Source organism: Equus przewalskii, chromosome 12, assembly GCF_037783145.1.
Source record: "Equus przewalskii isolate Varuska chromosome 12, EquPr2, whole genome shotgun sequence".
NCBI classification, from domain to species: domain Eukaryota; kingdom Metazoa; phylum Chordata; class Mammalia; order Perissodactyla; family Equidae; genus Equus; species Equus przewalskii.
The window spans coordinates 18,004,642-18,031,944 of NC_091842.1; the positions used below are offsets into that span (position 1 = coordinate 18,004,642).

At 44.6% G+C, this 27,303-nt stretch overlaps 2 protein-coding genes and 1 long non-coding RNA gene across 16 annotated transcripts in view; 1 reads left to right on the forward strand and 2 right to left on the reverse strand.

Moving 5' to 3' along the window:
* The window catches only part of RABGEF1 (RAB guanine nucleotide exchange factor 1), a 75,583-nt gene extending 74,225 nt beyond the window's left edge, over window positions 1-1,358 (reverse strand). Inside the window, exon 1 of one of the 6 annotated variants that reach the window (XM_008540021.2) lies at window positions 1,141-1,358. The gene's annotated coding sequence lies outside the window, so the exon portion shown is untranslated. The remainder of the gene's footprint in view (window positions 1-1,140) is intronic. The other 5 variants (XM_008540024.2, XM_008540022.2, XM_070567836.1 and 2 more) reach the window with 5 other exon arrangements.
* On the forward strand, window positions 1,265-16,090 carry LOC103564349 (uncharacterized). The gene is made up of 3 exons (XR_548047.2): window positions 1,265-1,989; window positions 3,300-3,546; window positions 15,933-16,090. It is a non-coding gene; the product is annotated as an uncharacterized lncRNA (long non-coding RNA).
* KCTD7 (potassium channel tetramerization domain containing 7) lies at window positions 7,898-26,506 on the reverse strand. 9 transcript variants are annotated; one of them, XR_011524730.1, is made up of 7 exons: window positions 26,111-26,506; window positions 23,430-23,599; window positions 20,010-20,188; window positions 19,185-19,557; window positions 15,098-15,433; window positions 14,312-14,600; window positions 7,898-9,032 (listed from the first exon to the last, which is right to left on the reverse strand). XR_011524730.1 is itself a non-coding variant. In XM_070567842.1 (6 exons), the coding sequence occupies exons 2-6, from the start codon at window positions 24,321-24,323 to the stop codon at window positions 15,430-15,432; spliced, it is 765 nt and encodes a 254-aa protein (XP_070423943.1). In that variant the 5' UTR covers window positions 24,324-24,425; window positions 26,111-26,398; the 3' UTR covers window positions 10,191-15,429. The 9 variants fall into 9 exon arrangements, 4 of the variants coding, with proteins under 4 accessions (XP_070423943.1, XP_070423940.1, XP_070423944.1 ...); XR_011524732.1 differs by lacking the exon at window positions 7,898-9,032 and adding an exon at window positions 24,285-24,425 and having other exon boundaries at window positions 13,818-14,600; window positions 26,111-26,430; XR_011524731.1 differs by lacking the exon at window positions 14,312-14,600 and having other exon boundaries at window positions 7,909-9,032.
* Window positions 26,507-27,303: the final 797 nt, after the last annotated feature.

A 27,303-nucleotide genomic window follows, 5' to 3' on the forward strand; every position in this document is an offset into this window, starting at 1 on the left:
TCTCCTAAAAACTGGCTAACTTCTAGAGAAGAAACACGATTGCTTCGAAGGTCAGTAAAAATTTAAATCCTGAACACTTCTTAATCTCCAAAATTAAGAACCAGTAACTCTCTAAAAGTTATTGTTATTTATCATGAAATAGACTAATAATATAATCAAATCTTCTTGCACTTCCAGCAAGCTTTTTTGCTACAACTATTTTAACTAATACTTTTTTTTTTAGCAGTGTTAAATTTACCAAAAAAAAAGGACTCTTCAGATCCAAAACACTGCTCACCAGGTGATGCTGTAAACTCGTCCTGGCAAATGTGCACATCTTATCTCAAGGGCAACACGAGCCCACCAACGCCGACTGACACACTTCCCAACCACAGGGTTTGGTCACCAGCGCTGAGACACCACCAGTCTATGACCTACTCTCTAAAGCAGCTGAGTCCTTCCCTCCCTATCTACTAAACTTCCGTGATGGGCATCACCTCCGCTCTCCTCCAAGACGGGTAGGAAGCAGGGACTTCTGTTCCTAATCCCAGGCCCACAACTTCGCCCTAAGCCACGGGGCGAAAGTTAGGACGAGTCTTCAAGTCTCCGCGCCATGAAAGACAGCACCCTGCCCAAGACCAACGCCGGTTCGTGAAGTCCCGGCGCCCCTGCCAAGGCGGGACTGCGATCTAGGTCTGAGCCTCCAATCCAGACCGATCCCCGAGGGGCCGAGAGCACGACCCAATCGGCCGCCACCACAGGTGTCCCCTCGGACTCCGCGGACGGGACAGTGAGGGAGCCAGCCAGACAGAAGCTATCCCGCGAGGGGTGGACGGGTGGCAGGAGGCGGCCAGGAAATGATAAGCATCGGTTCGTCGGAGTTGGGCCGGGCCGTGGAGAACTTGGTGACGAGCAGCCGAAACCCAGAGACTGAGCACTGAGGGGATTAAGGGAGCGGGCGACAGCCTGGTGCCGGCCAGGGCCGCGCTGGGGGCCCGGGGTTGGGACGGGGGGAGGCAGGAGGCACTGAAGCGAAACGGCCCCGGCCGCCTGGACGGCACGGACGGATGACCCAGCAACCCCTGCCAGCACGGCGCTGCCTCCCCGCTGCCCGGAGCCGAGAACTGCGCCGCCCTCGGCCCCCATCAGTCTGCTCCTTACCTTATCCACTGCTCCACCGGCGTCGGGACCGCCGCTCTCCGCGCGTCGCTCGAGTAGGTCCCGGCTCCGGTAGTCCACAACCCGCCCTCCAGCCCGCCCTCCCTCTCCACGCCCCGCCCCCGGCGCGGCAAGCTCACGTCACGCACGCACAGCGTCACTTCCGGGGCCCGTGGCCTTCTGTGGGAGAATTCTGTTGCGGGCTCCGCTGAGAATCTGCGCTGGGTGGAGCGAGGCCGAGGCTGGCCTGAATGACAGCACCGACGATGTGGGAGGGCGAGGGAAAGGAGGCGGCCCCCAGGCCAGGCTTGGGGCACTGACTCGGGCGCTGGCGGAGATGCCGGTGGTTCCTTATCTTTTCGTCAGTCCCTGCTTCCGGGTTCCGACTCGCGGTAGCCGGAGGGTGACACTGCCCCTTCGGTGTCGCCTGACCCTCGGCCGCTGTAGTAGGGTGGAATGGGAGGCGCTGACCGCCAAGGCTGCGGGAGTGTAGTCACTGGGCCAGTAGATAGTTGTCAGCCCGTAGGGAATGAGGCCGCCTGAAAAACGAATGAGTTCCATCCCTTCATGGATCTTGGGATTTTAAAAGTGTTCGAGTTAAAGGACCTTAAAGAGATTGCTTGATTCTGAAGCTGTTTTTACAGCTGAGCATAACTAAGACCCAGAAGTTAAATGTTACCGTGTCACCAGTATTAATGGTCTAGAAATAAATGGAATCCAGTTCTCGTGATTCCCATTTCAGAAATGTTGGAAACAGCAGCTGCTTCTTTATCCTGGACACCATCTATGGCATAAAATGCAGCCACAACAGGGAAAGGAAAAAAAAGAAAAGAAAATACCATACTGTGGGAGGTAGGCTTGGATAGGAATCCCAGTTTTGCTAGATGCTATCTCTGTGGTATTGGACAGGTTGCCTTATTTCTCAGTCTTTCTTCACTGTTTGCAAAATGGAGATTGATTCGTTCCTCCACTTCTTCCTAAGTGCTGAAGGGTAGCAGAATATGCCACCCCAAAATATGCCTCTTTGGCATGAGGATTATTTGGAGAAAGTAGACACAAGAGAAACTCTGAAAACAAACTAGAAGTTACCCTTTTGTAAGGGAAATTTACGTTTATAAAGGAAATCTCCATTTTCTCCCTCTCCACTAGGAAGAAGAGGATGACTCTAAATCACAAGAGACTTATCAATGGAAAAGACACAGACTTAATTCGGCATGACAACGCTTAAGCTTGGTTTACTTTTCTTTCCCTGGTCACCTTCCATAACTGGTCCCCCCACCCCACCCCCCCCCCCCAGTACACACCTTTCTTCCTTTGTCTTTACCTGAATATGGTATTTAAGTTGGCATTCTAAGCCTTTTCCCTGGGTATCTCCTATGTGTAAATGAAATATACATGTTAGTAAATTTCTATTTGTTTTTCTCTTGTTAATCTGTCTTTTATTACAGGGATCTGAGCCAAGAACTCAGACAGGTAGAGGGAAAATTTTTGCCCTCCCCTACAGTTCCTATTATGCGCTAGGCTGAGGATACCACAGTATAAAATAAAAGTACCTATGCTGAGAAGCCTCCATTGTAGGGTAGAGGTGGAGGAGCCAATAAACAAACAAAAAATTATTTATACTAGTACATGAGATGGTAACAATTGCTACGCAGAAAAATAATGCAGGGAAGAGAGACAGAAAGTGCAACCAAGAGGTTTGCAGTTTTAGAGTGGACAGGAAAGCCCTAGCTGAGAAGGTGACTTGAACAAAGGGTGAGGAAGCTAGCTAGGCTACTAGGCAAATATTTGGGCTAGAGTGTTCTAGGCACAGGGAACAGCAAGTGCAAATGTCCTCTTGACACCTCCAACATGTATAGCTGTACTAGAGTGAATTAGGGGGAGGTAGTAGAGATCAAAAGGTAATTGGGCAAAGCAAGTGAGGGGCTAACCCCAAAGTCATTGTGGGAGGGGACTAGCAAAATTGAGGACACCAGAATGTCTGACTCATTGGGGCCATTAATGGAACAAACTATCCCACATGCCTTCTTCCTCTGGGAGAAAGGGGAGTGGAGGCTACTGGAAAAGGGCACTGAAGGTATATTTAACTGAGCAGGTAATGTTTTAGTTCTTGAGTTGGATAATAGGTATATAGATATTCATTATATTATTCTTTATTTCAGTTTATGTGTTATCTTTGCATATAAATTTATAAGAATTAGTCCCATTGGAAAAAGTGAAGATAAAAGAGGACTAAAAATGAATCCTGGAGTGGGTCAAAAGAAAAAGTGGGTCAAAAGAAAAAAAGCCAGCAAAAAAGAGTGAAAAAAAAAACAGAAGAGGAAAACTAAAAAAGAGGAGTAATGTGGAAGCTAAGAGGAAAGAGAGAAAGCCAAGGGATTGAATGGAAGAGTCAGATTCTGCAGAAAGGTAGGTAAGATGGATCTACCCAAGAGAAATGAAAATATATTAATAGAAGTGGCAACAGTAGGCATCTTTGTCTTGTTCCCGATCTTAGTGGAAAAACTCAGTCTTTGACCATTGAGTATGATGTTACCTTTGGGTTTTTCATTTATGGCCTTTATCATGTTGAGGAAGTTCCTTGCTATTCTTAGTTTCCTGGGTGTTTTTATCATGAAAGGGTATTAAATTTTTTTTAAACTTTATTTTTTTGTTGTAAAATATACATAACAGAAAATTTACATGCAAAAGAATGAAGTTGGACCCTTACCTAACACCATACACAAAAATTAACTCAAAATGGATCAAAGACCTGAATGTAAGAGATAAAAATTAGAAGGAAACACAAGGGGAAAGCTTCATGACACCGGATTTGGCAATAATTTCTTAGATATGACACCAAAGGCACACGTGATAAAAGAAAAAAAATAGACAGATTGGACTTATTAAAATTAAAAGCTTTTGTGTCTTAAAGGCCATAATCAACAGAGTACAAACGTAACTCACGGAATAGGAGAAAATATTAGCAAATCACCTGTCTGATAAGGGATCGTTATCCAGAATATGTAGAAAACTCCTAAACTCAACAACAAACCACCAGTTTACATAAGATGTCTTTCCATTTATTTACATCTTCTTTAATTTCATTCAGCAATGTTTTGTAGTTTTTAGTGTACAAGTCTTTCACCTTCTTGATTAATTCCTAAGTATTTAATTCTTTTTGATGCTATAGTAAATGGAATTGTTTTCTTAATTTCCTTTTTGGATTATTCATTGTTAGTATATAGAAATGCAATTGATTTCTGTGCATTGATTTTGTACTACTGTGTTGCTCAATTCCTTTATTAGTTCTAACAGGTTTTTGCAGAATCCTTAGGGTTTTCTACATATGTGATCATATCATCTTTGAACAGAGATAATTTTACTTCTTCCTTTCCACCATAGATGTCTTTTATTTCTTTTTTGCGTGGTTGCTCTGGCTAGAACTTCCAATATTGTGTCGAATAGAACTGGCAAAAAAGGACATCCTTATCTTGTTCCTGATCTTAGTGAGAAAGCTTTTAGTCTTTCACCATTGACTATGTTAGCTGTGGGTTCTTCATACATGGCTTTCTTATACTGAGGTAGTTTCCCCCATTCCTAGTTTGTTGAGTGTTTTTATCATGAAAGGGTGTTGAATTGTGTCACAAGCTTTTTCTGTATCAATTGAGAATATCAGGTAGTGTTTTTTCCCCCTTTATTCTCTTAGATAGTGCATAACATTGATCAGGACTGGTATTAGTTCTTTAAATGTTTGGTAGAATTCACCAGAGTGAAGCCATAAAGTCCAGGGCTTGCTTCGTTGGGAGATTTTTTGTTAGTGATTCAATCTCCTCACAAATTATAGGTCTATTCAAATTTTCTGTTTCTTTTGTGATTTAGACTTGTTTGAATGTTTCCAAGAATTAGTCTATTTCATTTGGTTATTCAATTTGTTGGTGTACATATGTTCATATTCTCTTATAATCCTTTTCATTTATGTAAAGTCAGTAGTAATGTCCTTTTAGTTCTGATTTTAGCAATTGAGTCTTTTTTTTCTTAGTCAATCTATCTAAAGATTTGTCAATTTTGCTGTTCTTTTTAAAAACCAAGTTTTGGTTTGGTTGATTTTCTATATTCTCATTTTCCTATTCTCTATTTCATTTATCTCCACTTGATCTTTATTTCCTGCCTTTCGCTAACTTTGGTTCAGTTTGCTTTTCTTTTTCCAGTTACTTTAAGGTGTATAGTTAGGTTATTGACTTGAGATCTTTTTTCTTTTCTAATGTTTACAGCTATAAATTTCCCTCTGAGCACTGCTTTCATGCATGCTATAGGTTTTGTATGTTGTGTTCTCATTTTCATTTGTCTCAAAGTTTTCTAATTTCTCTTGTGAATTCTTCTTTGACCATTGGTTGCTTAAGAGCTTGTTTTTTAATTTCCACATTTTTGTTGAGTTTTCTTTCTGCAATGTGTCTTGGTGACAGTCTCTTTGCATTTATCTTATTTGGAGTTCTTTAAGCTTCTTGAATTTGTAGATTTGCCCCATTTTCTTTATCATTTGCTCAGTCTCTCTCCCTCTACACACATACTTGCACACACACATTTTTTTCCTGAAGAATTTGAGACTAAGTTGCAGACATCATACTCTTGAAGCCTACATATTTCAGTGTGTATTTCCTAAGAATAAAGATATTCTCTTTGAAAAACTAAAGCAGGGGCCAGCCCAGTGGTGCAGCAGTTAAGTTCGCACATTCTGCTTTGGCAGCCTGGGGTTTGCCAGTTCAGATCCCAGGTGTGGACATGGCACTGCTTAGCAAGCCATGCTGTGGTAGGTGTCTCACATGTAAAGTAGAGGAAGATGGGCATGGATGTTAGCTCAGGGCCAGTCTTCCTCAGCAAAAAGAGGAGGATTGGCAGCAGATGTTAGCTCAGGGCTAATCTTCCTCAAAAAAAAAAAAAAACCACCAAAGCAAAATTATCAAAATGAGGAAAATTAACATTGATAAAATCCTATTATTTAATCTACAGGCCTTTATTCAATTTTCATCAATTGTGCATAGAATGTCCTTTATAGGCTATTATTTTTCCTGGTCCCAAACTTAACCCAGGATCACTTGTCATGTCTATTATTGTTCTTTAAGCAGGAATAGTTCTTCCATTTTAATTTTTATTTTATGATCTTGACATTTTTGAAAAGTATAAGATAATTATTCTAAAGGACGTCCATCAATTTGGGTTTGTCTGATGTTTTCTAACGATTAGATTCAGGTTATTCATTTTTGGCAGAAAAAAAACATAAATAATGTTGTGTCCTCAGGGCATTAAGATAGGTGATGCACATGATATTAGTTTGTCCTATTTTGGCTGATGTTGGCGTTGGTTATATAATTAAGGTGGAGTCTTTCAGGTGTCTTCACTGTGAAGTTACTATGTTTACTTTTGTAATTAATTACTCATTTGTAGGGAAATACTTTGAGACTATGTAAATATCCTGTTTTTCTTCAAAATTTCATCCATCAGTTTCAGAATCCATTGATGATTTTTGCCTAAATTAGTTACAATTCTGATGGTTGCTAAATAAGAGATTTTCTAATGCCATCATTCCTCCTATATTTATTAGCTGACATTTTACTCTAATTGAGAACTTTCCTTTCTACCTCTTTTATGTAATTATTTATTTATTGGTGTCAACATGAATTCATAGGTTCTTACTTTATTCAGTAGGTTATAAACCATTACTATAATTATTTATTTTGATGCTCAAATTATCCCATCATTTCAAATTTTATGTGTGTCTAAGACAGGAATTTTAACTTTATATAATATTGGGCCATTATTTCTAGCAGCAATATTATTAAGGAAACAAATCTTTCTTGATGAGACTTAGCTGGTTTGTGATAGTAAAATCACATCATTACCAGAGAGGAGAATTAGTTTTTCTACTTGCTATATGATAGGGCATGTTTCAGTTCATCAAAAACTAGTATTAAACCATTTAATAAATAAAGATAAAAGGAGTTAAAGCTGGCCCTCTCCTTCCTTTTTACTTCATCCCACAGGGGAAATAATTTTTTTCTTATTTTTGCAAATTGTAAGACTTTAAGAAACCATCAGCAGCTGGGTATCTATGCTAAACTCATATAATGTGGCCATGACTAATGTCCAACAGTGAAAACAGAGGTCCCTATTAGAACAGAGAAAGAGTACACAGTTTTGTAAAACTTGCAGAGGATGTGTGTTTTTTGGTCTAACTAGCTTCTCTTTGGGGAACCACACTGCCCTACATAATTAGTGCACATAGTTCAGCCATTGATGACCCTATCCCTTGGCTCCAAGAGTAGGCATGTGAGCTCTGTCATTCCCCTGGCCACAATGAATGCATCAGGATTGCCCATAAGTCCTTCCTAGGACTTCTCTTGCTTTCAAGAAAGAGACACCCTCTTTCTCTCTTCTCTGGTTTTGCTAAGGGCAGTGTAATCCTAGTTGGCAAAGGCAATCTCTGCCCCAGTGGATAAAAGACTGCCTAAGACTAAGGCAACCCAGGGGAAAGTCTCAGGGATAGACTCAGGGAGATGACCAAATAGCTACAGCAGAAGGGCTTACCATATTACAAGGTTCCCAAGTGAGAAGCAGTTTAGGAACCACACAATTTAAGCCACTATCTGTAGGATCAAAAATTGGGGAAAACAGATTGTTTAGATAAGGAAAGGAGTACATTCTCTCTTGCTCAAACCATATTGTGGGCAACCATGACCCAAATCTATAAACATTATAGAATCAACCAGCTAAACCAAAGATCTTCATATTACATTTTTTCTTAAGTTTCCAAGTAGTCTTTATTGTATCAAGAATGAGAGAGCTGTGTTTGCCTAAGTGTGGGAAAGGCTTATTAATCTGTTTATAGTCAGAGGCATGTGTTTCTCAAAAGGCAGCAGAAATTATTTTTAAAAGTTTCTTTTGTGGAACATACTTCTAATGGAATACTACTGTCAAATTTAAAAGGGGGCACGGGGGCTGGCCCCATGGCCAAGCAGTTAAGTTTGCATGCTCCGCTTCAGCGGCCCAGGGTTTCACCAGTTCGGATTCTGGGTGGGGACCTAACACCACTCATGAAGCCATGCTGAGGCAGCATCCCACATTGCAGAACTAGAAGGACCTACAACTAGATTACTCAACTGGGGGTATATACTGGGGAGCTTTGGGGAGAAGGAAAAAAAGAGGAAGATTGGCAAAAAATGTTAACTCAGGGCCAATCTTTAAAAAAAAATGGGGGGGAGGGGTAGCTCTACATGTACTGAAATGGACAGATATCCAAAAGATAGTATTAAATGAGGATAATAAGGTGGAAGAACATGTGGTGTGCTACCTTTGGACTTCATTATAGATACATATTCTAGGATGTGTATAAATCTCTTTCTAGAAGATAGATACAGTCATCCGTCACTTAACAGTGGGTACATGTTTTGAGAAATGTGTCATTAGGTGATTTTGTCATTGTGTGAATATCATAGAGTACACTTACACAAACCTAGATGGTATAGCCTACTACACACCTAGACTATATGGTACTAATCTCATGGGACCATCATCATATATGCTGTCTGTCATTGATTGAAATGTCATTATGCAGCACATGACTGTAGATATAGACAGATATAGACATCCTGGGATAGACAGATGATATAGCATATTTAGGAAGACAGTTATTTTAAGGAATTAGTCATGTGATTATCCAGGCTTGGTGAGTCCAAAATCTGATGAGGGAGGCCAGCAGGCTGGAGGCTCAGGAAAGAGTTGCAGTTCAAGTCCAAAGGCAGTCTGCTGATGAATCAGGAAGAGGTGATGTTGCAGATGAAGTCTGAATGCAGCCTGCTGTCAGAATTCCTTGTACTTGGAGGAGGTCAACCTTTCGTTCTATTCAGGCCTTCAACTGACTGGATGGGGTCCACCCACATTGTGGAGGGAAATCTGTTTTACTCAAAGTCCACTGATTTGAATGTAAATCTCATCCCAAAACACCCTTAACAGAAACATCCAGAACAACGTTTGACCAAATATCTGGGCACTGTGGCCCAATCAAGATGACACATAAAATTAACCACCACAAATCCACCCCTTGTCAACTTGGCACCCATATGCATCTCCTTAAATCATATTTAATCTCCATACTCAATCTCTTTACCTGGGCTGGGGGGGAGGAAATGACCCAAACTTTCATTCATGAAGGAAGGGTCTGGGCCATTAGTTGTCCTGCCTGGATTGGGTTGTTGTAGTTTTCCATTGACTTTAATCACAAGGCAGGGTAATACTAAGACACCCTAAGAGGTCTCCTGCCCAAGTACTAGACAGGTCGTTTGGCGGATCTTAACTGAGCACCTCTTTTCCAGGCACTGTTCTACGCATTGGGATATCTGTGAATATTAGAGGCAAAATCACTGCCCTCAGGGAGCTTATTTGAAAGGAAAAAGAGACATAACAAACAAGATAATTAATATTGGTAAAGAAAAACGCAATAAAGGAAATAAATAGGGTGATGCGATAGACAGTAATGGGAGTATGCTATAGATGGCGTGATTAGAGGTCTCACTGAGTATGTGACATTTGAGCTGGAACATAAAATATGAAAATGAGCCAGCCATGAATGAGAAGGCTGGGGGAAGGGCATTTCAGGCAGAGGGAATGGCAATCTCAAAAACCTGAGGTAGGAACTGAAAAAAGGCCAGGGTGGAAAGTGGGAAACAAGGAGTAGGGTTGTGAAATGAGGCTGGAGAGGTGGGCAGGAGCCAGATCAAACATACTAAGTCTTTTCAATCTCATTCTAAAAGCAAAATGTTTTAAGTAGGCATATAACAGGATCTAATCAACCCTTTCAGAAGACTATTCTGGAGAATAGGTTAGAGGGGGTAATCAAGGGCCAAATTAAGCCAAGAGGTCTTTGTAGTAATGCAGGGTGAAAGACGATGGTGATTCAGACAAGCTAATTTGTGAACGTTTTCAAAATACATCTTGAAGACAGATTCAAGTACTTGGTGATGGATTGCAAGTAGAAGGTGAGGTAAGGAGGGGAGTCAAAGATTTTTTTTGCTAACTGGTTTTTGTTGACGAGGTGGATGGTGGTGCCATTTCCTAAGATAGAGAAGATGGAATGAGGAAGATGTTTGGGGTAGGGAGGGAAAAATAAAGAATTCTATTTAGATGTATTAAGTTTGACATGGCTAATAGATACTGAAGTATCAATATTTAGCAGGTTATTGGGTATATAATTCAAGGTTGAGGAAAGAGGCCTGGGCAGGAGTATAAATTTGGGAGTCATTAACATATAGATGATGTGCCAGTTATTGATTTCCTCTTAGCTCCCTATTCATCCTTTATTGCCTCTGCAAAAATTGGGTTGGGACCTTTGAATATTTTTTCTCTTTGCCAATTAACATGATAATAAGCTTTGTTAGTAGATGATGTTGGTGAGACATTGTCAGAGAAAAGATATTTTCCTTTCTGGTTCTGGTGTCCTTGCTCACAACACATATAACTTCTCCAGCACCCAGCTCCTGCAGTGCATGGTAATCAGCAGCACAAAAAGACCAGCAGCTTTTCCCAGCACTCCCCTTGGGTGGTTTTGTAGTACAATGCCTCTGGCAAGACACTTTCCCATGAACAGATTGTCCCAACACACTAGAGGGTGGATTTCCAGCAAATTCCAACAGCACAGCACCCCAGTAACTTCTCTGCCATTCAGTGAACCATGACCATGCCCTCTCCAAAAAGGTCTGGATATCAGCTTCGGAGGGGAGGGTGGATACCCTTCCCTGTACCCTTTATCTCAGCCCTAAGGGTAGTGGCTGCTTCTTATATCTGCTATTCCTATATTCTTTGTAATTATTGCTACTTTTTATTAACCAATCCTTCATTACTCCAACCCTATAATTAATAGTTATTTATATTAAATATATAACTTGTTCAAATTACTTTGTTTTTTTTTTCCTCCTGATACAAATTACTCTAAACGAAATTCAGGCAAGATCACCCAAGGAGATAATATACATTGATATGTCAGATGTAAGGTCCCAAGAAGTCTCTATATGTTATTTTCCATTTTGAATGGGTAAGATGTAAAGTTACATGGATGGCAATAGGGTGGAGCAGGAGCATCTGAGTTCAGTTTCCTCCTGGCACACTAGCCAACCATTGTAAGAGGATACAGTCCCTTTTGTGTCCACTTTGAGAAGCTCTGGGTTTTGGCTGGCCTCTGCTGCACATGGGTACCTAACTGCAGCTTGCAGTGGCTTCTCTCAGTCAGCTATAACCAGAGCTGGAATTCTGCTGGCCTCTTGGGGTCTTGCATAGATAATGGAGCATCTTTGAAGCCAAAATGTTTGAAAAACATGGCCCACCCTCACTGTGTGGACCAAGCTCCCAGGTTTACCTTAACTGCTCCAAGCTGCTGTGGACAGATATCTCTAAAGCAGTTCTTTCAAATGGTGCCTCTAGACCTTGAATCTGTTAATTATATTGCAACTCTCACATCTACAAGGGTTGCTGGCCTCAGCCAATCATGGAGATGTAGAAACAAGGGACAGAGGCTGCCCATGCTCTTGCCTTCTTGTGACCCCTACTAAGGCACTGAAGTATGTCTTGGTGGTGTAAGGCCAGGATAAGAAAAAAGATGTACAAGGTTTTCAGCTATTGGAATTCTGGGTCCCTAGCGAGGGATCAGGTGAACTCACTTTCTAAAAAGACAGAATGGTCAAGTGAGGAAGTTGAGGGTCATGACCACATGACCCTACTGCCTATAAACCCCAGAAATCCTGGGGCACAGATGAGTATATAGAAAGCCTTCCACCTAAGAAACATCACTTTCTTGTCCGCTATAATGCAGATACCTTGGTTAGACTATCTGGGAATTCTACCTCTGGATCTCAATCTACAAATCCAGGTTGTCTTAGGGGTGCTGCTGCCATAAAGGGGTCAGGATTGCCATCCCAGCAGGGAACAGCACTGACGGGTTAAAAATCAAGTAATAAATGCCACTCTACTGGAATCCTCTGGGCTAAAGGCCCAGCCTATGAAAGTGGTGGAATATTCCTGCAAGTGACTACAGAGGAGATTCCTCGACATTCTGCCTCTCCGGACCAATGCGAGTTTCCAAATAGACCTGCACTTTGAAGAATAAATTCAGGTAATTGGGTGGAATATTCCCTGAATATGCCTGAAAGCAGATACATTCTGCTTTGACTTCCGGGAGTGCCAAGTGAATAATGCCACCCTTATTTCAGCCAATACTGATGTGGTCAGCTCACCAGGGAAGTTCATATTTTTGTTAGGAAGCTTTTGGTGAACTTGGTTTCCAGAAAAAGTGTTTCAATTCTCCCTTCCTGGGTAGCGGGAGATGAATTTAACTTGTCTGCTCAATGGGGTCCTGTGGTCGTCCTCTGCTGCCACCATGGAGGTGGATACACAGCTTAGAGAGGGAGGCTGAAAATGCTCTCCAAATCCTAGCAGGCCAGATGAGAAAGCTGAACTGGACAGCTAGGGACCTCAGTGCAAACAACACCTCCCTGCCTGAGAATAAAAAGGGGGCAGTCCTGGGCAAAGCATCATCTGGTAAGAAGTAGGATGAGGCATGGTCAGAAGTGGCCAACAAGCTTTAAAATGCCAAAAACAGGACAGTCATGAGCAGAGGGAGGAAGTGGAGATGACATGGTGAGAGTAGGGACAGTAAGCACCACAACATGTGCACACAGATAGGTCCCTGGGGCAGAGTAAGCTGAGATATAGCTGGTGATCAGGATGTAATGTTGAGAAAGACACTAATAAAGGCATTTATAGAGCCTGATACACATTCTAGGGACTTAAGTCTATTCCTGATACCATCCTACTCTCTTTACAAAAATAACAAAAGTATAAAGAAAATTTCTTCAACTCGACTCTCAATTTGTAAGTTTCTTTTAATGGAGGTCAAGCTCCAAGTTTTGTGGTGCTTTGGGGTTCTATTTCTTGATTTTTTTTAATAACTAAGAGAAGTATGGAAACTATTCCAAAGATCTATTTGAGCTGGGACCATCTACCAAGATCGCATGATATAGGAAAGAAATCGGGGTCTGTAATAATCAGGAGAATCCTCTAAAAGTCATAGTTTATTAAAGGGTGAATCAGCTTGCTAATGAAATTATAGAAGGCTGGAAAAGATACATCATAATCTGATTACAGACCCCTGTTATGGAGTGCTTCTGGATAGTACAATTCAAAATCTTTCCCAGAGTTGTGGTGGAGTTTTTCCTGGTGCATGATAGTCCTGTTTCCACTTGGTATTGGGTGGTTGGAGGAGGTGGGATCCCAGCGTCTCTAGATCATGTCGTTCCTCAGGAAAAACAAGTGTGTGAGGGAAGAAGCCCTTAATAGTCCAGGAATGGAACTGCCCTGTTCCTAAGGCTTTATTTACTGTTATTTTGTGTATGTGTGTGTTTGTGGTGGAGGGGTGCATTTTGGAGGGAGAGGTAAAGTTTGGCTATTGGATCTAGTAGATAACCAAGATCTATGACTTTCATAAAACACTGTCAGTTTTTTCTTGTTACTTATATTTTAGAAGATATTTATCTAAGGGAAAAATGATGTACCTGACGTTCACATCTAATAAGATCACTGTAGAAATGAATGGAGGAGGAAAAAAAAAAAGCACATAATTACCCTTGTTCAGAACAAGAACCACCTTCGTTGACATCCTATTCATACATGTGCTTTATTTAAAAGTTATGTTATAAATAAAGTTTAAAATCATATGTAAAAAATAGAGACAGCTAAAATATATTATAGGAAAAACAAAATGGTAAGGAATCAAAGGACAGAAAGTTAAAAGTAAGTAACTAAAAGCTAAAGGAACACACTCTAAGTTAAATCAAAATGAAAAGTAGGCAAAACCAGCTAAGAGGCCATCTTCAAAATGATGACAAAGGAACACACAGGCAGAGTAGGGACCCAGAATCCAAGGGCGATGAGCCAGGCATACAACATCCCCTGAGCTAAACTTAAGAGCCTCCCATTCAATTATTCTCTTGACACGAGCCAGTCACTCGTGGTATGGGCATACCTCCCCATGGGGTCAGGCTGCACAGCACCTCTGTATGATTAGACCTATACGCTGCAGGAGTCTGATTAACTCAGGCTGTCCTGGATTACCCTGCCACACCCAGGGTCCAGCCAGGGAACCATGACTCACCTGCTAAGTCATCCTCCACTCGTTGCCCCATGAGCAGGGCCCTTCTCCACCTAGTGGACATGTGTCCTTCATCAAGAAAGACAGTAGGGGCTGGCCCCGTGGCCGAGTGGTTAAGTTTGCGCGCTCCGCTGCAGGCGGCCCAGTGTTTCGTTGGTTCGAATCCTGGGCGCGGACATGGCACTGCTCATCAGACCACGCTGAGGCAGCGTCCCACATGCCACAACTAGAAGAACCCACAACGAAGAATGTACAACTATGTACCGGGGGGCTTTGGGGAGAATAATAAAATCTTTTAAAAAAAAAAAAAAAAGAAAGACAGTAAATTGGGAACATCATCTATCTTCTTAATGCTTAGGTGCTACTTAACCTACACATCTAAGGAAGTCTTTCTAATATTCCTTCTAGAAATATTTGCTTTTCAAATCTTCACAGGTTAAGCAGGATGAAGCCCTGAGCCTCACAGGTGGGATGCCGAGCTGCCAAGAGGAAGGGAGGGTCCTGCTGTTGAACACCCTGAGGATTTGAGAAAAGGGCTCTGGGTTTGAATCCTGGCTCTGCCACTTACTAGCTATCTGCCCTTGGGGAAATTACACCCTTTACACTTCAGTTTCCAACTTGTAAGGTGTTATTAGTGTATTATTACTATGTGATTATGTGAGCAGTAATTAGGTCAAGGGATACATTTGACACAGATTATGCAGTGCTTTTGTTTAAAAGTCAGAATAATCAGAGATTTAAGGGAAGTAGTTGGAGGGTGGCATAGCTACCCAGCATCTCAGAACTCACCTTTCTGGGTTAATCCATGAAGCGACTCCAAGGAGCATCTTAATGAGGACGCTCATTAGCCAGGAAGATGTCAAACTCTCCTTTCAGAGGAAGGGCAACTTATGTCCATTTTCCTCAAGGAATGGTCTTAACCATTGAGGCTCACATAAGCTTAGGGCCGCTTCTCTGTCCTTTGGAAAGAAGTGGTGATATGACAGGAGGGCTTTCTTTCAGAATTACCCGACATGGTTATGAGCCATACAAGTGACTATGCAATTGTGGCATCTTCTTCCCTTGGAGACCTCTCAACAGGAGAGAATAGAGCTGTTTGCCCAGGGTGGGTGGGCACACTCCTACCTGGAACAGAGACAAGGCTACAGTAATAGCAGCAGGGCCTTTGTGGGCCCATCCCTCTTCAAGTCAGGGTAGAAGTTTAGCTTCTGGTCTCAGGGAAGAACCTGTTTTATTTAGTGTGGCATGCCAGAACATACCAATTTTAAGCAGAAATCAAGACAAATTTGTTGGCAAAGCAGGAGGCAGAGGAGGGATGAGAGTAAGTCTCTATTAAGAAAGGCACAGCACCCAGGTTCTAATTCTTGACTTTAATGCCATGTGAGGGTACTGAGGCTCCATGCACCAAAGCGCTCACGGACATGTAATGAATGAACACAGGAAGTGTTACATTGTGTATACAAACCAAACGCCATACAGAAGGAAGACAATGGACCCAGGTGACCTCCCATACTCCAGAGGCAACTGCTTATTCCTACACCCAGTCTTCGTTCCCACCTCCTCTGATCCCTGCCAACCCACCCTTCCCCCAATTAACATATGTGTACATATATGTTTCTTTCAGAAATCCAAAGTGACTCTCCCACAACAGTTCCCCACACTCTTGTTTTTGATGAATGAAGCTGCCCTCTTTTAAGGATCACGAGGCAGGCACTACCTTCAGGAAAGAGGCCCAGCAAAAAGGTACGGGAAGAAAGCTTAATCACTTATATCAGAATCAAATATGGACAGAAGGTATGCAGAAGGATGATATTTGAAATTCTAACTGGGATCAAAATGCTCAGTATGAGTAGTTTTTGTTTTGTTATTGTTTGTCTTAACCTCTTCAGGATCTAGCTTAGACCAAGATCACATGCTGAGGCCCACCCTACTTTGTGGCTTGCAAATGTCAATTTCCTAATCCTCTAACAAGCAACCCAGAATAGGAAGATTATATCACCTGACCAGCCCGAGGTGCAAGGCTCAGACAGCTCCCAGGATATCTTAAGCCCCAGGAAGAAAGAATAGAAACTTTCACAGCACAGTTGATTGCTTTCCACATGATAAGCACTGGACAGCCTGGTAAATTAACCAGAGGCAGAAGGAGGATGGTGATGATTCCTCTATTTCTTCTATTAGTGTTATCCAAAGAATTCCTCCACTTGGGATGGCATAATGTGTCTCATTGTGGTTTTGTTTCAGTCTTTTTTGTTGCCATTAAGTTTTTCATTTTCCTTGAATTTTGTTATGGCTATCATTGCACCACACAGTCTCATCTCCTAAATTTTCACCTTCCCAACCAGTGAGCATGGCATCTGGGAGAAAAGGTGCCCAAAATCAAACATAAGGGAAGCTCCAAAGGCAGGCACTTTGGTTTGACCCATCGACATAATGCACAAGAATTCTATGAAAATAGACTTCCTCTCGATCATGAAGAAGCATTGATCCCTTGGAGTCCTCCTTCCTGCCCCAACCCTTCTCATGCTCTGGGCCTGGACATTTAGAGTGGGAAGGGATCCAACTGGGAGAAGTCATTTCCTCAGAGATGACCTTTATTTGGAGGCCACTACCATAAACCACCACAACCAAAAGCACTTTCAGCCTGGCCTTAGCTTCTCATCAGAGAATGGCCAAACTGGGCCACTAAATTCTTTTATTCCACCTAGAAAGAGCTCTGAGCTGGCTGCCAGTTGCCCCTGCTCTGCCTGGTCTACTGGCCCAGAGTCTTGTCTCCCCACAATGGCACAGAGCACACCACCACGAGGACAACAGTGGGGAAGAGAAAAACAGTGGTGTCTCCAGCAAAAGGCACAGGGACATCCAACATCCCTGTAGTCGCAAGCAAGTCTTCAGACCCGTTTTTGAGAAAACCTACATTTGAGTGAACCAGCTGCTCCCTGTCTTACATGTACGGAGTCTATATAACCAAGCACTGTGAAGCTCTGTGCTGGGGGTGGGAAAGAGAAGGGGCCAAGGCCAGGTTACTGAAAGCACTGGGCTTAATTATCTGCTCTCTACCCACACTGACAACCTCCTGAATAGTTTACCTCAATGTCTGTCAAAAGATGAACTTGTATTAGGCGGTAACACCAATCAGAGCAACTTAAACGAAAGACTTTTCTATTAGAACAAGGCAAGAGCTCCAGGCTCTTGGGCTAAGTGCCAAGCAGGGACACCAGCTCCAGAAAAGTTAGCAATCCAACTGTGGATGAGAACAGAGAGAATGCATATTGCGGAACCTGAACAACGGACTGTATTCTCCTCTTTGATCTCAGTCTGCACCTTTGCTCCACCCATATAAGAATACAATATAAGAGAGCAAAATCATGCCCTGGAATCTCTGTCCCCACACCAGGGCCAGGAGATCACTGCTCTGTGAAGGAATTCAGCCAAGGTCCCAGGGCTTGGTCTTCTCCTCAGGACGCAGACATCTTCAGCTCCCCCTTGCCCTACCTCACCAATCTGGTCTTGTAAGTCTGAGACCAGTGAGGCTGTCGTCACCAGTTTTTACATATAAAAAAAATCTCCCTACAAGAACCCCCAGGAACGGTCAAGTACAATCAGGATTATGGGGAGAAGCCCTTAATGCAGCACAGAGATGTTACATTCCAATTACTGGTGCCACATAGTTCTTTCTTTAGAAGACACATGTCCATACCCTGACTAGCTGCCCCAGGTTGCAGACGGAGCAAGAAGGAAATGCAGTGGGAGGAGAACCTTGCGGATCTTTTTCTCTCTGAAATCTAGGGAATAAAACATAACAGAGGTTTGCTACTATCTTCCTATAGCTCCTGGGATAGCTGTGCCTCTCACCTGACCCAAGTAAAGTATTCTTTACTTCTCCAGAATAGACACTCTCCTGAAGGAGAAAGACAGCAGGATAAAGCAACAGGCTTTAAAGAGGGGGTTCCCATCCAAGCAGGTTCACCACACATTGGATCCTAATACATGAAATGGCAGTCAAGGAGGTATTCTGAGCCTCTAGAAAGGATGTTACATCTTGAAGATAACAGAAGACCTAGGTATCTTGCCTCCTTGACTTAGGGAATCTTCAAAAGGAGCCTGTGAAATTTGCATTCCAGCTCTGTGAGAAGACAACCCTTCAAGCAAGGAAGGTTGGTGGAAGGTAGGAGAAGCCAAGGCCCTGAGTCAGGGCTGTAAACATTGTGCTTTTCTAAGGCCAACCTGGTGCATGGCTTTGGCAACTATGATTATATCTCCAAAAGGTGGTGAAGAATATGTTTGGGGGGAAAAGAGTCTTTCCACATCCTAGATCAAAGTGTGGGACTATTCTGGGGGGAAAAGGGAGAGATGATGTTCCTTCTTCAGCCAGAGGAAGTACCCCTACAGAGTAGCTACTTGGGTAAATCCCCATCATTTTCTATATTCAGACCTATACACTGAGCACAGGGAAGGGATACTTAACAGGGCTGAGGAAGTGATCATACCTACATTAGCTGGTAATGTGGCTCTAAAAAGGGCAGAAACTCTCTCACAAGGTCAAAGAAGTGACAAAACCTCTCTGGACTTCCTGGTCAAGCCCTAGCGAGCCGGACCCCATCAGTCTAAGACAAAGATTGCCGTGCCTCGAGGAAAGGCCAGGTAAGTGCAGGTACCAAGTCCCTGTGGGCCACCAGACCTGAGCCTAACCCTGAGGGACAGTGGGGGAGACTGGAGCTGCACCTCTGTCTGCTTGGAGCTGTGCCTCAGGACTCAGTCCTCACCTCAGCAGGCTCTGGGGCAGCCACAAGCCCTTCCGGGGATCTTACTCCCAGAGCCACCAAGGGGAATGGACACCCTTCCTGATGGGACCCTGTTTCCTACCAGGACTACTCACCACCATGTGATCTTGAACTCATAGATGGGGCGCTTGCAGTAGTAGTGGTTGATGAGGTGCTTGTCACACACCCCAATGCACTGGTGGTCCACAATGAGGCCCTGGGCTGAGAGGTCCGTGACCAGGCAGTGCAGCAGGTCATAAACATCAGCCACAGCCTCCCAGGGCCCGAAAGACACATCCACTTCGCAGTGATGCTCAAAGAGCTGCCCATCGCTCTCGCTCCGCTCAAAGCGCAGGGAGTTGAGAAGCGGACACTCATAGGGGGTGATGGGCATCTCCTCCTTGAAGACACAGACTTTGAGCTTGGCAAAGCGGGCCTTCCGCTGTACCGCACGCAGCCGAGCAATCTCCACAATCCGCTCCAAATGGTCTATGGGGTGAACACAGCACCCATCACTGGGACAGGGGTTGACAGGTGAGGGTGGGGTGGGGCAAGACAGTGGGAGGGCACAAAAAGAGAGCCCCAGTGACAGCAGGATCCAAGAGGGAAGAGACAGATTCCTGAGGAAGGGACTCTGTGGGCCTATGAAGGGCACAAACTTAAACAGGGATCATCGTTCTCCACAGCAAAAGGAAACCAATGGGGTGGGATGAGGACTGTCCTTTTGAAAGGTGATTTGAAGGCTGTCACAGGCAAGCTGGGCTCTATTTAACGTGAATCTTGCCAGTGTGACTGGGAGAGGAGAACAGGAAGAGAAGCAGGATTCTCTCTCATCTTAAGTAATATAGATGAACCTGTTCTGGTGGAGACATAGGCCCTGACAGAAGCCTTGCAACCCTCCTTCCCCACACCCTGTCTGCCCTGGGCAGTTGACCCCTCACCTTTGTAATAAGGCATGAGTCCCAGAAACGCCTGGCGCACTTTCTCCCCCTTCAGTGGCTGCATGTTCTCCAGCTGCTCCAGGAGGGGCCCAATGGCATAGTACTGGGCCTCTTTGTACACAGCCCGTACACGTTCCCGAGGTGGCAGGTCCCCCGAGCGCAAGAAATTCAGCACATCTCTGAGCAGGAAGGAAAGAGGTTGGTGAGAAAGAGCTAACGGACCTGGGTAGTGCTACTTAGTGGTTAGAGCACAGAATCTGGACAACCAGCAGTGGAACTTTGGTAAGTGAACTTAACTTTTCTGTGCCTTGATTTTCTCACCTGCAAAATGGAAGAAAATAAGAAAACCACCCCAGAATGTTAAGAGAGGATTAAATGAGTTAATATATAAAAAGTGCTTAGAAAATACCTGGCACAGAGTAAGCCCTACATGTTAGTAGTTGTTATTATCAGTATCATTATCATAATTACAATTATTATTAGATAAAATATTAGGTATTGTTATGATTAGGTTATATACAACAATAATGGAAAGATGTGATATCTAGCCTCTTCATGTATTTTAATTGAGGTATAACTAATATTTGATAAATGTACAAATCTTTTTTTTTCTCCTTCTCCTTCTTCTTCTCCCCAAAGCCCCCCCAGTACATAGCTATATATTCTAGTTGTAGGTCCTCCTGGCCGTGCTATGTGGGAACGCTGCCTCAACATGGCCTGATGAGCAGTGCCACGTCCACACCCAGGATCTGAACCAGCAAAACCCTGGGTTGCCGAAGCGGAGTGCACAAACTCAACCACTTTGCCACGGGGCTGGCCCCTAAATGTACAAACCTTAATTGTATAGTTCAATTACTTTTTTATGTATGAATATACCCATATAACCACCACCTAGATCAAGATACAGAACATTTCCATTTGCTTAAAGTTTCCTTGTGCCTTTTCCCAGTCAGTCCTCACAGAGGCGACCACTCTAAACTTCTACAGAAGTAGAAGCCAAGTAGGAACAAAGATTAGTTTGCCTCTTCCTGAAATTCACCTAAGTAGAATCATACAATATGTTCACTTTTGTGCCTGGCTTCTTCTCCTCAACATGGTTTTGAAATTTATCCCCTATGTTGTGTGTGACAGTAGTTTTTGCTTTTATTGCTAAGTAGTATACCACTGTATGGGTATATTCTAATTCATTTACCCATTCTCTTGTTGATAGACATTTGTGTTGTTTCCAGTTTTTGGTTCTTATGAGTGAAGCTGTGATGAACATTCCTATAAGAGACTTTTTGTGGACACATGCACCAATTTGTCTTGGGTAAATATTAGGAGTAGAATTGTTCAGTCATAGAGTACATGCATGTTTAATGAAGTGTTTGTAGCATTTTACACTCCCACCAGCAACATAGGAGAGTCCCACATCTTCTACAAACCCTTGCCATTGGTATTATTCTGTAGCTATATGGAGAAGATCAAATGCCTAACCCTAACATCCCAACAAACTGGTTCCAGGAGTGAATAAAATCACATACTGCATTGTCTTAAAATAAAAATTCAGTTCTCTTAATCCTCTCCTCAGATTCTTTAGTGCTAAGAGTAATCAGATCCATCACTGGCACGCCTGGGAAGGGCTTTTCGGTAAGGATATGTGAGTAAACGCCAAAATCAAGCCGTTACCTCAGCAGTTAGTCTTTGACCATAATATAATACTAAGTACTAATCTGTGTCAGCCACTATTTATGTGTCATACCATTTATATGGTACATATACTTTCAATGACATCATGGAGTAAGTGCTATCTTACGTCCGTTTCATAAATGAGGAAAAAGTGAAACTCGGAGATGTTAAGGGACACCTTTGCTCAAGGAGCCACAGCTAGCCAGAGGCTCAGATGCAGACCCTGCTGACTCCAAGCCCACACCCACTGGTTCATACTTTAGTCCAAAGCACTGTGCACTGATCACAATGAGAAACCACCTCAGGTGGAGGCCCAAGAAGCTTCCATGGTAGGTGCTGGGCGTATATGAGCTACACCAGCAGAGAAATATACCCCACCAAATGTGCTAAATCCCTATTTTCTTTTGAGTTTTTCAACAGCTTCATCTGCTGCTGATGAATCATAGGCCACTGGAGTCCAGCAGCCTGAGGATAAACGCCACAATATCCTGCTTTCTGCCACATCCTTGTCTGGCTCTACCACTCTCTAGCCATGACCACCTGGGCATGGGCGCATCAGGCTCGAGCCAAACCCTGTTTCCCCTCCCGACAGCCCTTCCCAAAATTAGTCCTCTAGGATCTTAAGCAAATCTTGGTGAGCTCTGAAAACCATAACCTCAGGGACAAGGCCCAGCTAAGAGCCCTGTGGGAGCTGCCAGCTGAGGCCAGCACTTTCCTCCCCCAAACAGCCTGCAAACAAAAATCTTTTTATAGCTCTGCAGAGCGATGTGACACTTTGTTTTCTCAGCATTGGAGGCAGCTGACAGCCCACTGGGGAAACCCAGATGCTTCAAAGCAAATTATTTGATAATAGGCTCCTTTCTGAGGATAAAAATGACCATTCTCCCAATGTGGGCAATCCTACTTGAAGGCCAGCACAGAGATACGGTGGTTGAGAGTTTCTGCCTCCCTGGTCATTTTTGTTCAAGGTCAAGGACCACATTAGTTCTCTAGTCATCTCCAAAGTCAGACTGAAGGGGCAAAGAGCTTCAGCCACATACACTGAAAGGACTTGGCCAGGAGTAACATCAAGGCTCTTTATTTAATCAGCATAACATGCCTGCGAGGCAGCTATAATTATTTCTCATTTCAAAAACAAGGAAACTGAAGTATAAAGTCTTTAAATTATTTATGGGTAAGGCTGTCAAAAGTCTTTTCTTGGGAAGTGCTATCTTTTTCTAGAGATTGTGTCTTTCCATGTTTTAGTATTAAAATGGCAATAATAATTAAAAGGGTTTTTTTTTAAGGCTTTCTTTGGGCAAAATTAAAGGATGGCAACCCTGTGTTGGCCCTTCCCTCACCTTTTTTGTCTGTTTGTTTTAACTTTTGAAAGAAGTCTGGGAACCACCTCTATAACTATGCTTCCTCCCTCAGCAATGCTGAGCCCCAAATCTAGATCTGAGGGTATTCTCCAAGAAGTTCTTTTGGAACTCCCAGCCACTAGGTGTGATCCATTCCTTCCACACAGATGACAACTTCCCAATCTTAAATTGTGTAGGATGGAAGCAGTTTTATCACTCCAGCCAGTGTGTGTTACTTGGGATTTCTCCAGCTGTCCTTATCTCCTCTGGGAAAGAATTTTGATCCAATTCCATAAGCACATTTATTAAATTCCCTCAGTATGATATCTCCTCTTCTAGGTATCTACAAAGATACTGAAGCCCCATACCCAAGCCCAGGCCACTCACTTGCCAGGACTAGAGAGAAACATACCCAAAGTGCGTGCCATCCCGATCAATGAAGTAGCGGCCCTCAGCGTCAGTGGGGATGTAATGCCGCCCACTGAACATGGCGGCAAGCATGGTGTCTTCGTAGCGCCGCAGGGTAGACAGGCGTGTGGTGAAGTGAGCCCCTCCAATGTTAAGTGGGACAACCTCAGGAAACTGGAAAGGAACCATGGGGCACTTTCAGCCAGGCACTGGGGAACCAGAGCTGGGGCTGCTCTGTCTATAGTCTTCTTGGGTCTGATTATGCTTCTCCATTCACTCAGTCACCCAAGGCCAAAACCCAGGAGTCTTTCTGAACACTCTTTTCTCTCTTCCCTTTCCCCACACTCGTCAATTGCCAAGTCCTTCCATCCTCCCTCTGATAGCTCTTAAATCAGGTCTCTCCACCCCAATCCCACTCTCTCTGCTCTAGAGTTCAAAGCCTTCATTGTCCTCCTTCCACTTCCTTAATTTACCATATTTGTGTCTTGCTCATGCTGTCTTCTCTGTCCAAAATGCTCTTACCACTCTCCCTCTGTCCATCTAACAAATTTGACTTCCCCATATGGTGGTGTACGTTGTTCACTGCACGGGGCACCTGGATGAGAGTGATCTGCTAGCAGGGCTGTGTGTCCTTTTTCTAATGCACACCAAGGCACATCCTTGATGAGCAGCATCCACTCACTCTAAAAGCTTCCATTCAAGTTTCCCTACTCTGCGAGCATTTCTGCTCTATTGTCTCTCACCTGTCCCCAAGACAGAGGTAACTAAACACTCCCTCCATTGGGCCATCACCATGTGTCACACTCTATTATAGTGACTAGCAGAATACATGGGCAATTATTTTCTTCTGTCAGCCTACCCTACAGGACCCCAAGGGCAGGGACAGCATCTTGTTCATCAATCAGGAAGTCACGCACAGCTTGGCTCATAGATGTTTGTTGAATAATTCCAGGCATCCACTCCTCGTTTTCTCTACCTTACCACTTCTCTCCTTCTTAATCTGTAGAGTGAGAAGATTAGTACCCAGTCCGGCTAACATTCTGGAGGCAAGGGCAGGGTGCAGAACAAAGAATGATGGTATAGATCTGCCCTGAGAAGCTTGAGGTTCTCCCTAAAATGCTCAGGACCATTTTGGGGGGATATCTTTTGCTGCTTGTAGTTTTGAAAGAAATGAAACCAGTTCTAGTTTTTCCATAAACTTCTTCCAGATTAACTAAAATTTTATCCCAGTGCATACTTTTCAATATTATGACATCTCTCTGGCTCCACTGAAAGTCTATGTATATTTATCTAGACAGTCCTTTTTCCCAACTTTCAAATCCTTTGTGAAATAAAGCAGGATACAAATACAATAAGTCAAAGTTACCCAGGGCCTTGTACAGTGCCTGGCTCACAGTAAAGACCCAAATATGCACTGAATCAATGAATGAAACAGCCAGGTGTTGTTATTCTTCTGCACCCAAAGGATAGGAATGCCTTCTGCATATGGTATAGCTCTTCTAAAACTATTCTATGTGCATACCAAGGACTCAAATATTATTTTGGGATAATAATACTTTACATTTCTGGAGCTCTTTAAACCTTTTCCAAGGATATCTCATACTAATCCAAGCGTTTGCTCCATATTAGTGATGAAAAGACTAAAGCAGGGAGGAAAAAGCAATCAAAAGTAGTTTTAGAGCTCACATGAAGCAATGTAACCGGTGGAGCAGCTGGCGCTATAGCCTTGGCCTATAGTCTCTGGGTCCTGTGCTCTTTCTCTCAAGCCACATTGTTTCCCCAATGACAGTGCACAAAAAATTGCACCACTGTGTCTCTGATAGCTCTATTTTTCCAACTGCAAAAAGTACTTCTAGGGTTTTGCTCACTTTCTCAAGTGCCCCACAATATTGGGGGCATGGGCTTCTAAGAGGACACTATCTGCTTCCCAAGAGCCTCCCCCAGCCCAGCCCTGCCCTTCTGGGGCTCTGTCCACTCTCCTAGGACTCCATACTCCACATGCATATTCAGCACTACCTTAGTCCCTTCCTCCTAGTTTCTGGCTTCGGTACCCAGCAGTGCTCCACCTTCCCTCCTCTTTTCCCTTCTCTTGATGATCATTTCAGGCGTTAATATGATAGTGTCATACACATTAAGTAAGACCAGTAGAAGCCACCGGGGCATCACGGGACAGCAGCTAGTGAGGGAAAGCCATGGAGTTGTCAGGTGAGTGTGGACACATCCATTAGTTGCCCTTCTTCTTATCTGCACACAGCCCCTTACTTCACTCTCTGAGCAGTTGGAGATTGGGTTTGGGCAACCACCAAGGCCTCCTCTTTGATTTTCTAGAAGACACTATCATCTCTTGGGGCTCCAAGGTCCCCTTCCCACGGCCTACCCTCCCTCCTCTGGTTGGTAAGGGTGGGACATAAGGACCAGAGTATATTAACCTTGAAGGCAGTGAGTACTGGGAAGAGGAGGGTGAGGGGCCAGGTGCCCCCGGGGCAGGAGAGACACACCTGGTGGGTTTTACGGAGGGGTGGGAGTGGGTGGGTGGGCAGGGGGCTACAGCTCCTCTGGGGCTGCCCTCAGCCTGATCCCGCATCGCCATCCCCAGCGCTGCTCACATCCCAAGGTCAGCTCTGACCCGCCCCTGCTTCTCCCTCTGCGCCCCTTCCCACGGCCCCCCTCCCTCCTTCTAGGTACCTCCTGGGGCAACAGGGGCAGCGCGTGCCCCGCCTGCGTGGCCGTTGGGGTGGCAGGCTCCAGAAAGTCGTCTTCGGCGTCGGAGCTGGACATGGCACCGTCTGGGCGACGGCTGTCTGGCTCCCGCCCCGTGACTACCACCATCCCTCTGGCTCTAGGCAGTGGGCGCGGCTACGGGCAGGCGGGCGGAGGCCTGGGCACTAGCGCCTAGCAGCGCCTGGCATGACGCGGCGCGGCCGACAAGCGGGGCCGGAGCAGCCGGGAGCGAGCGCCCACGGACCGTAGGGCGGCCGCTCCCTCAGCCGGCTGGCTTGAGGACCACCGCGCGGACCGCAGGGCCACCGACCCGACCCGGCCGCCTCCCACTATTGGCCGAGCCCCCACTTGCTCCGCCCCTGATTGGCAGGAAGCTCGCCCAGACCTAGAGCAGGCGGCGCATTCAGCCTGCGCCTGAGTGGCCACTGGGAGCCGGGCCTGCTGGCCTGCCGTGCTCTGATTGGCCCTCTGGCCAGCGGCGCGCCCTCTCCACCCGCTACCCCTCGTCCGCCGCGCAGGGCGGGCGTGCGCGGCCACAGCATCTAAGCGGGCCTTCTCTGTGGCTGTGAGGGTGGCTCCCGCGTCGGGGTCGAAACCTAGTGACTTGAGAAGAGGGCGGGCTCGCGGCTTAGTCGTTCGTATGTCTCCAGGACAGCGGGTCCTGTGGCTCCTTGGGCGTCGAAGGCTAGGGAAAAGGGGAGGTCGGGGCACAGGTCGCCTCAATGGAGGTGGCAGGAAGACGCCTGAAGATGTGGCGGAGGATGGCTGAGGCCACTGAGGTGTTAAGAGAGCAGCACGGCGACAGGGCTGACTCTCCTTAAGCTGCAAAACCTGGGTTTCCAGTCCTTCTTTATTGACTCAAGCGGGAATCTGAAAACGAAAACTCAAAATAGGGGTAACTGAGTTCAGTTAAGAATGACAGAGTCTCCACCGTCTCCGTGCCAGTTCCTCCGCTGGGTAGCTGGACACGCAAATGGAGACAGACCCCATCCAAAGAAGCTCACAGACTGGTGAGGCGGAGTCCAGCACCATCCAACATACCTGTCTGCATCCTTGGGCGTTGTGTCCCCTGGTGGGGGCCGGGGCAGCACAGGGGCTCTTCTAGGGATCGTTTTACGTCTTCAAACCGTTTTTAAAAAAATTTAATTTTATTGAGG

Excerpts from the sequence above, each read along its gene's own strand:
- KCTD7 (XM_070567839.1), bottom strand. The coding sequence starts at position 26,254 with ATGGTGGTAGTCACGGGGCGGGAGCCAGACAGCCGTCGCCCAGACGGT. Across the intron at positions 20,189-23,429 it reads CGGGATGGCACGCACTTTGG|AGATGTGCTGAATTTCTTGC; the intron begins GTATGTTTCTCT and ends CTTCCTGCTCAG. Across the intron at positions 19,558-20,009 it reads ACTCATGCCTTATTACAAAG|ACCATTTGGAGCGGATTGTG; the intron begins GTGAGGGGTCAA and ends TTCACCCCATAG.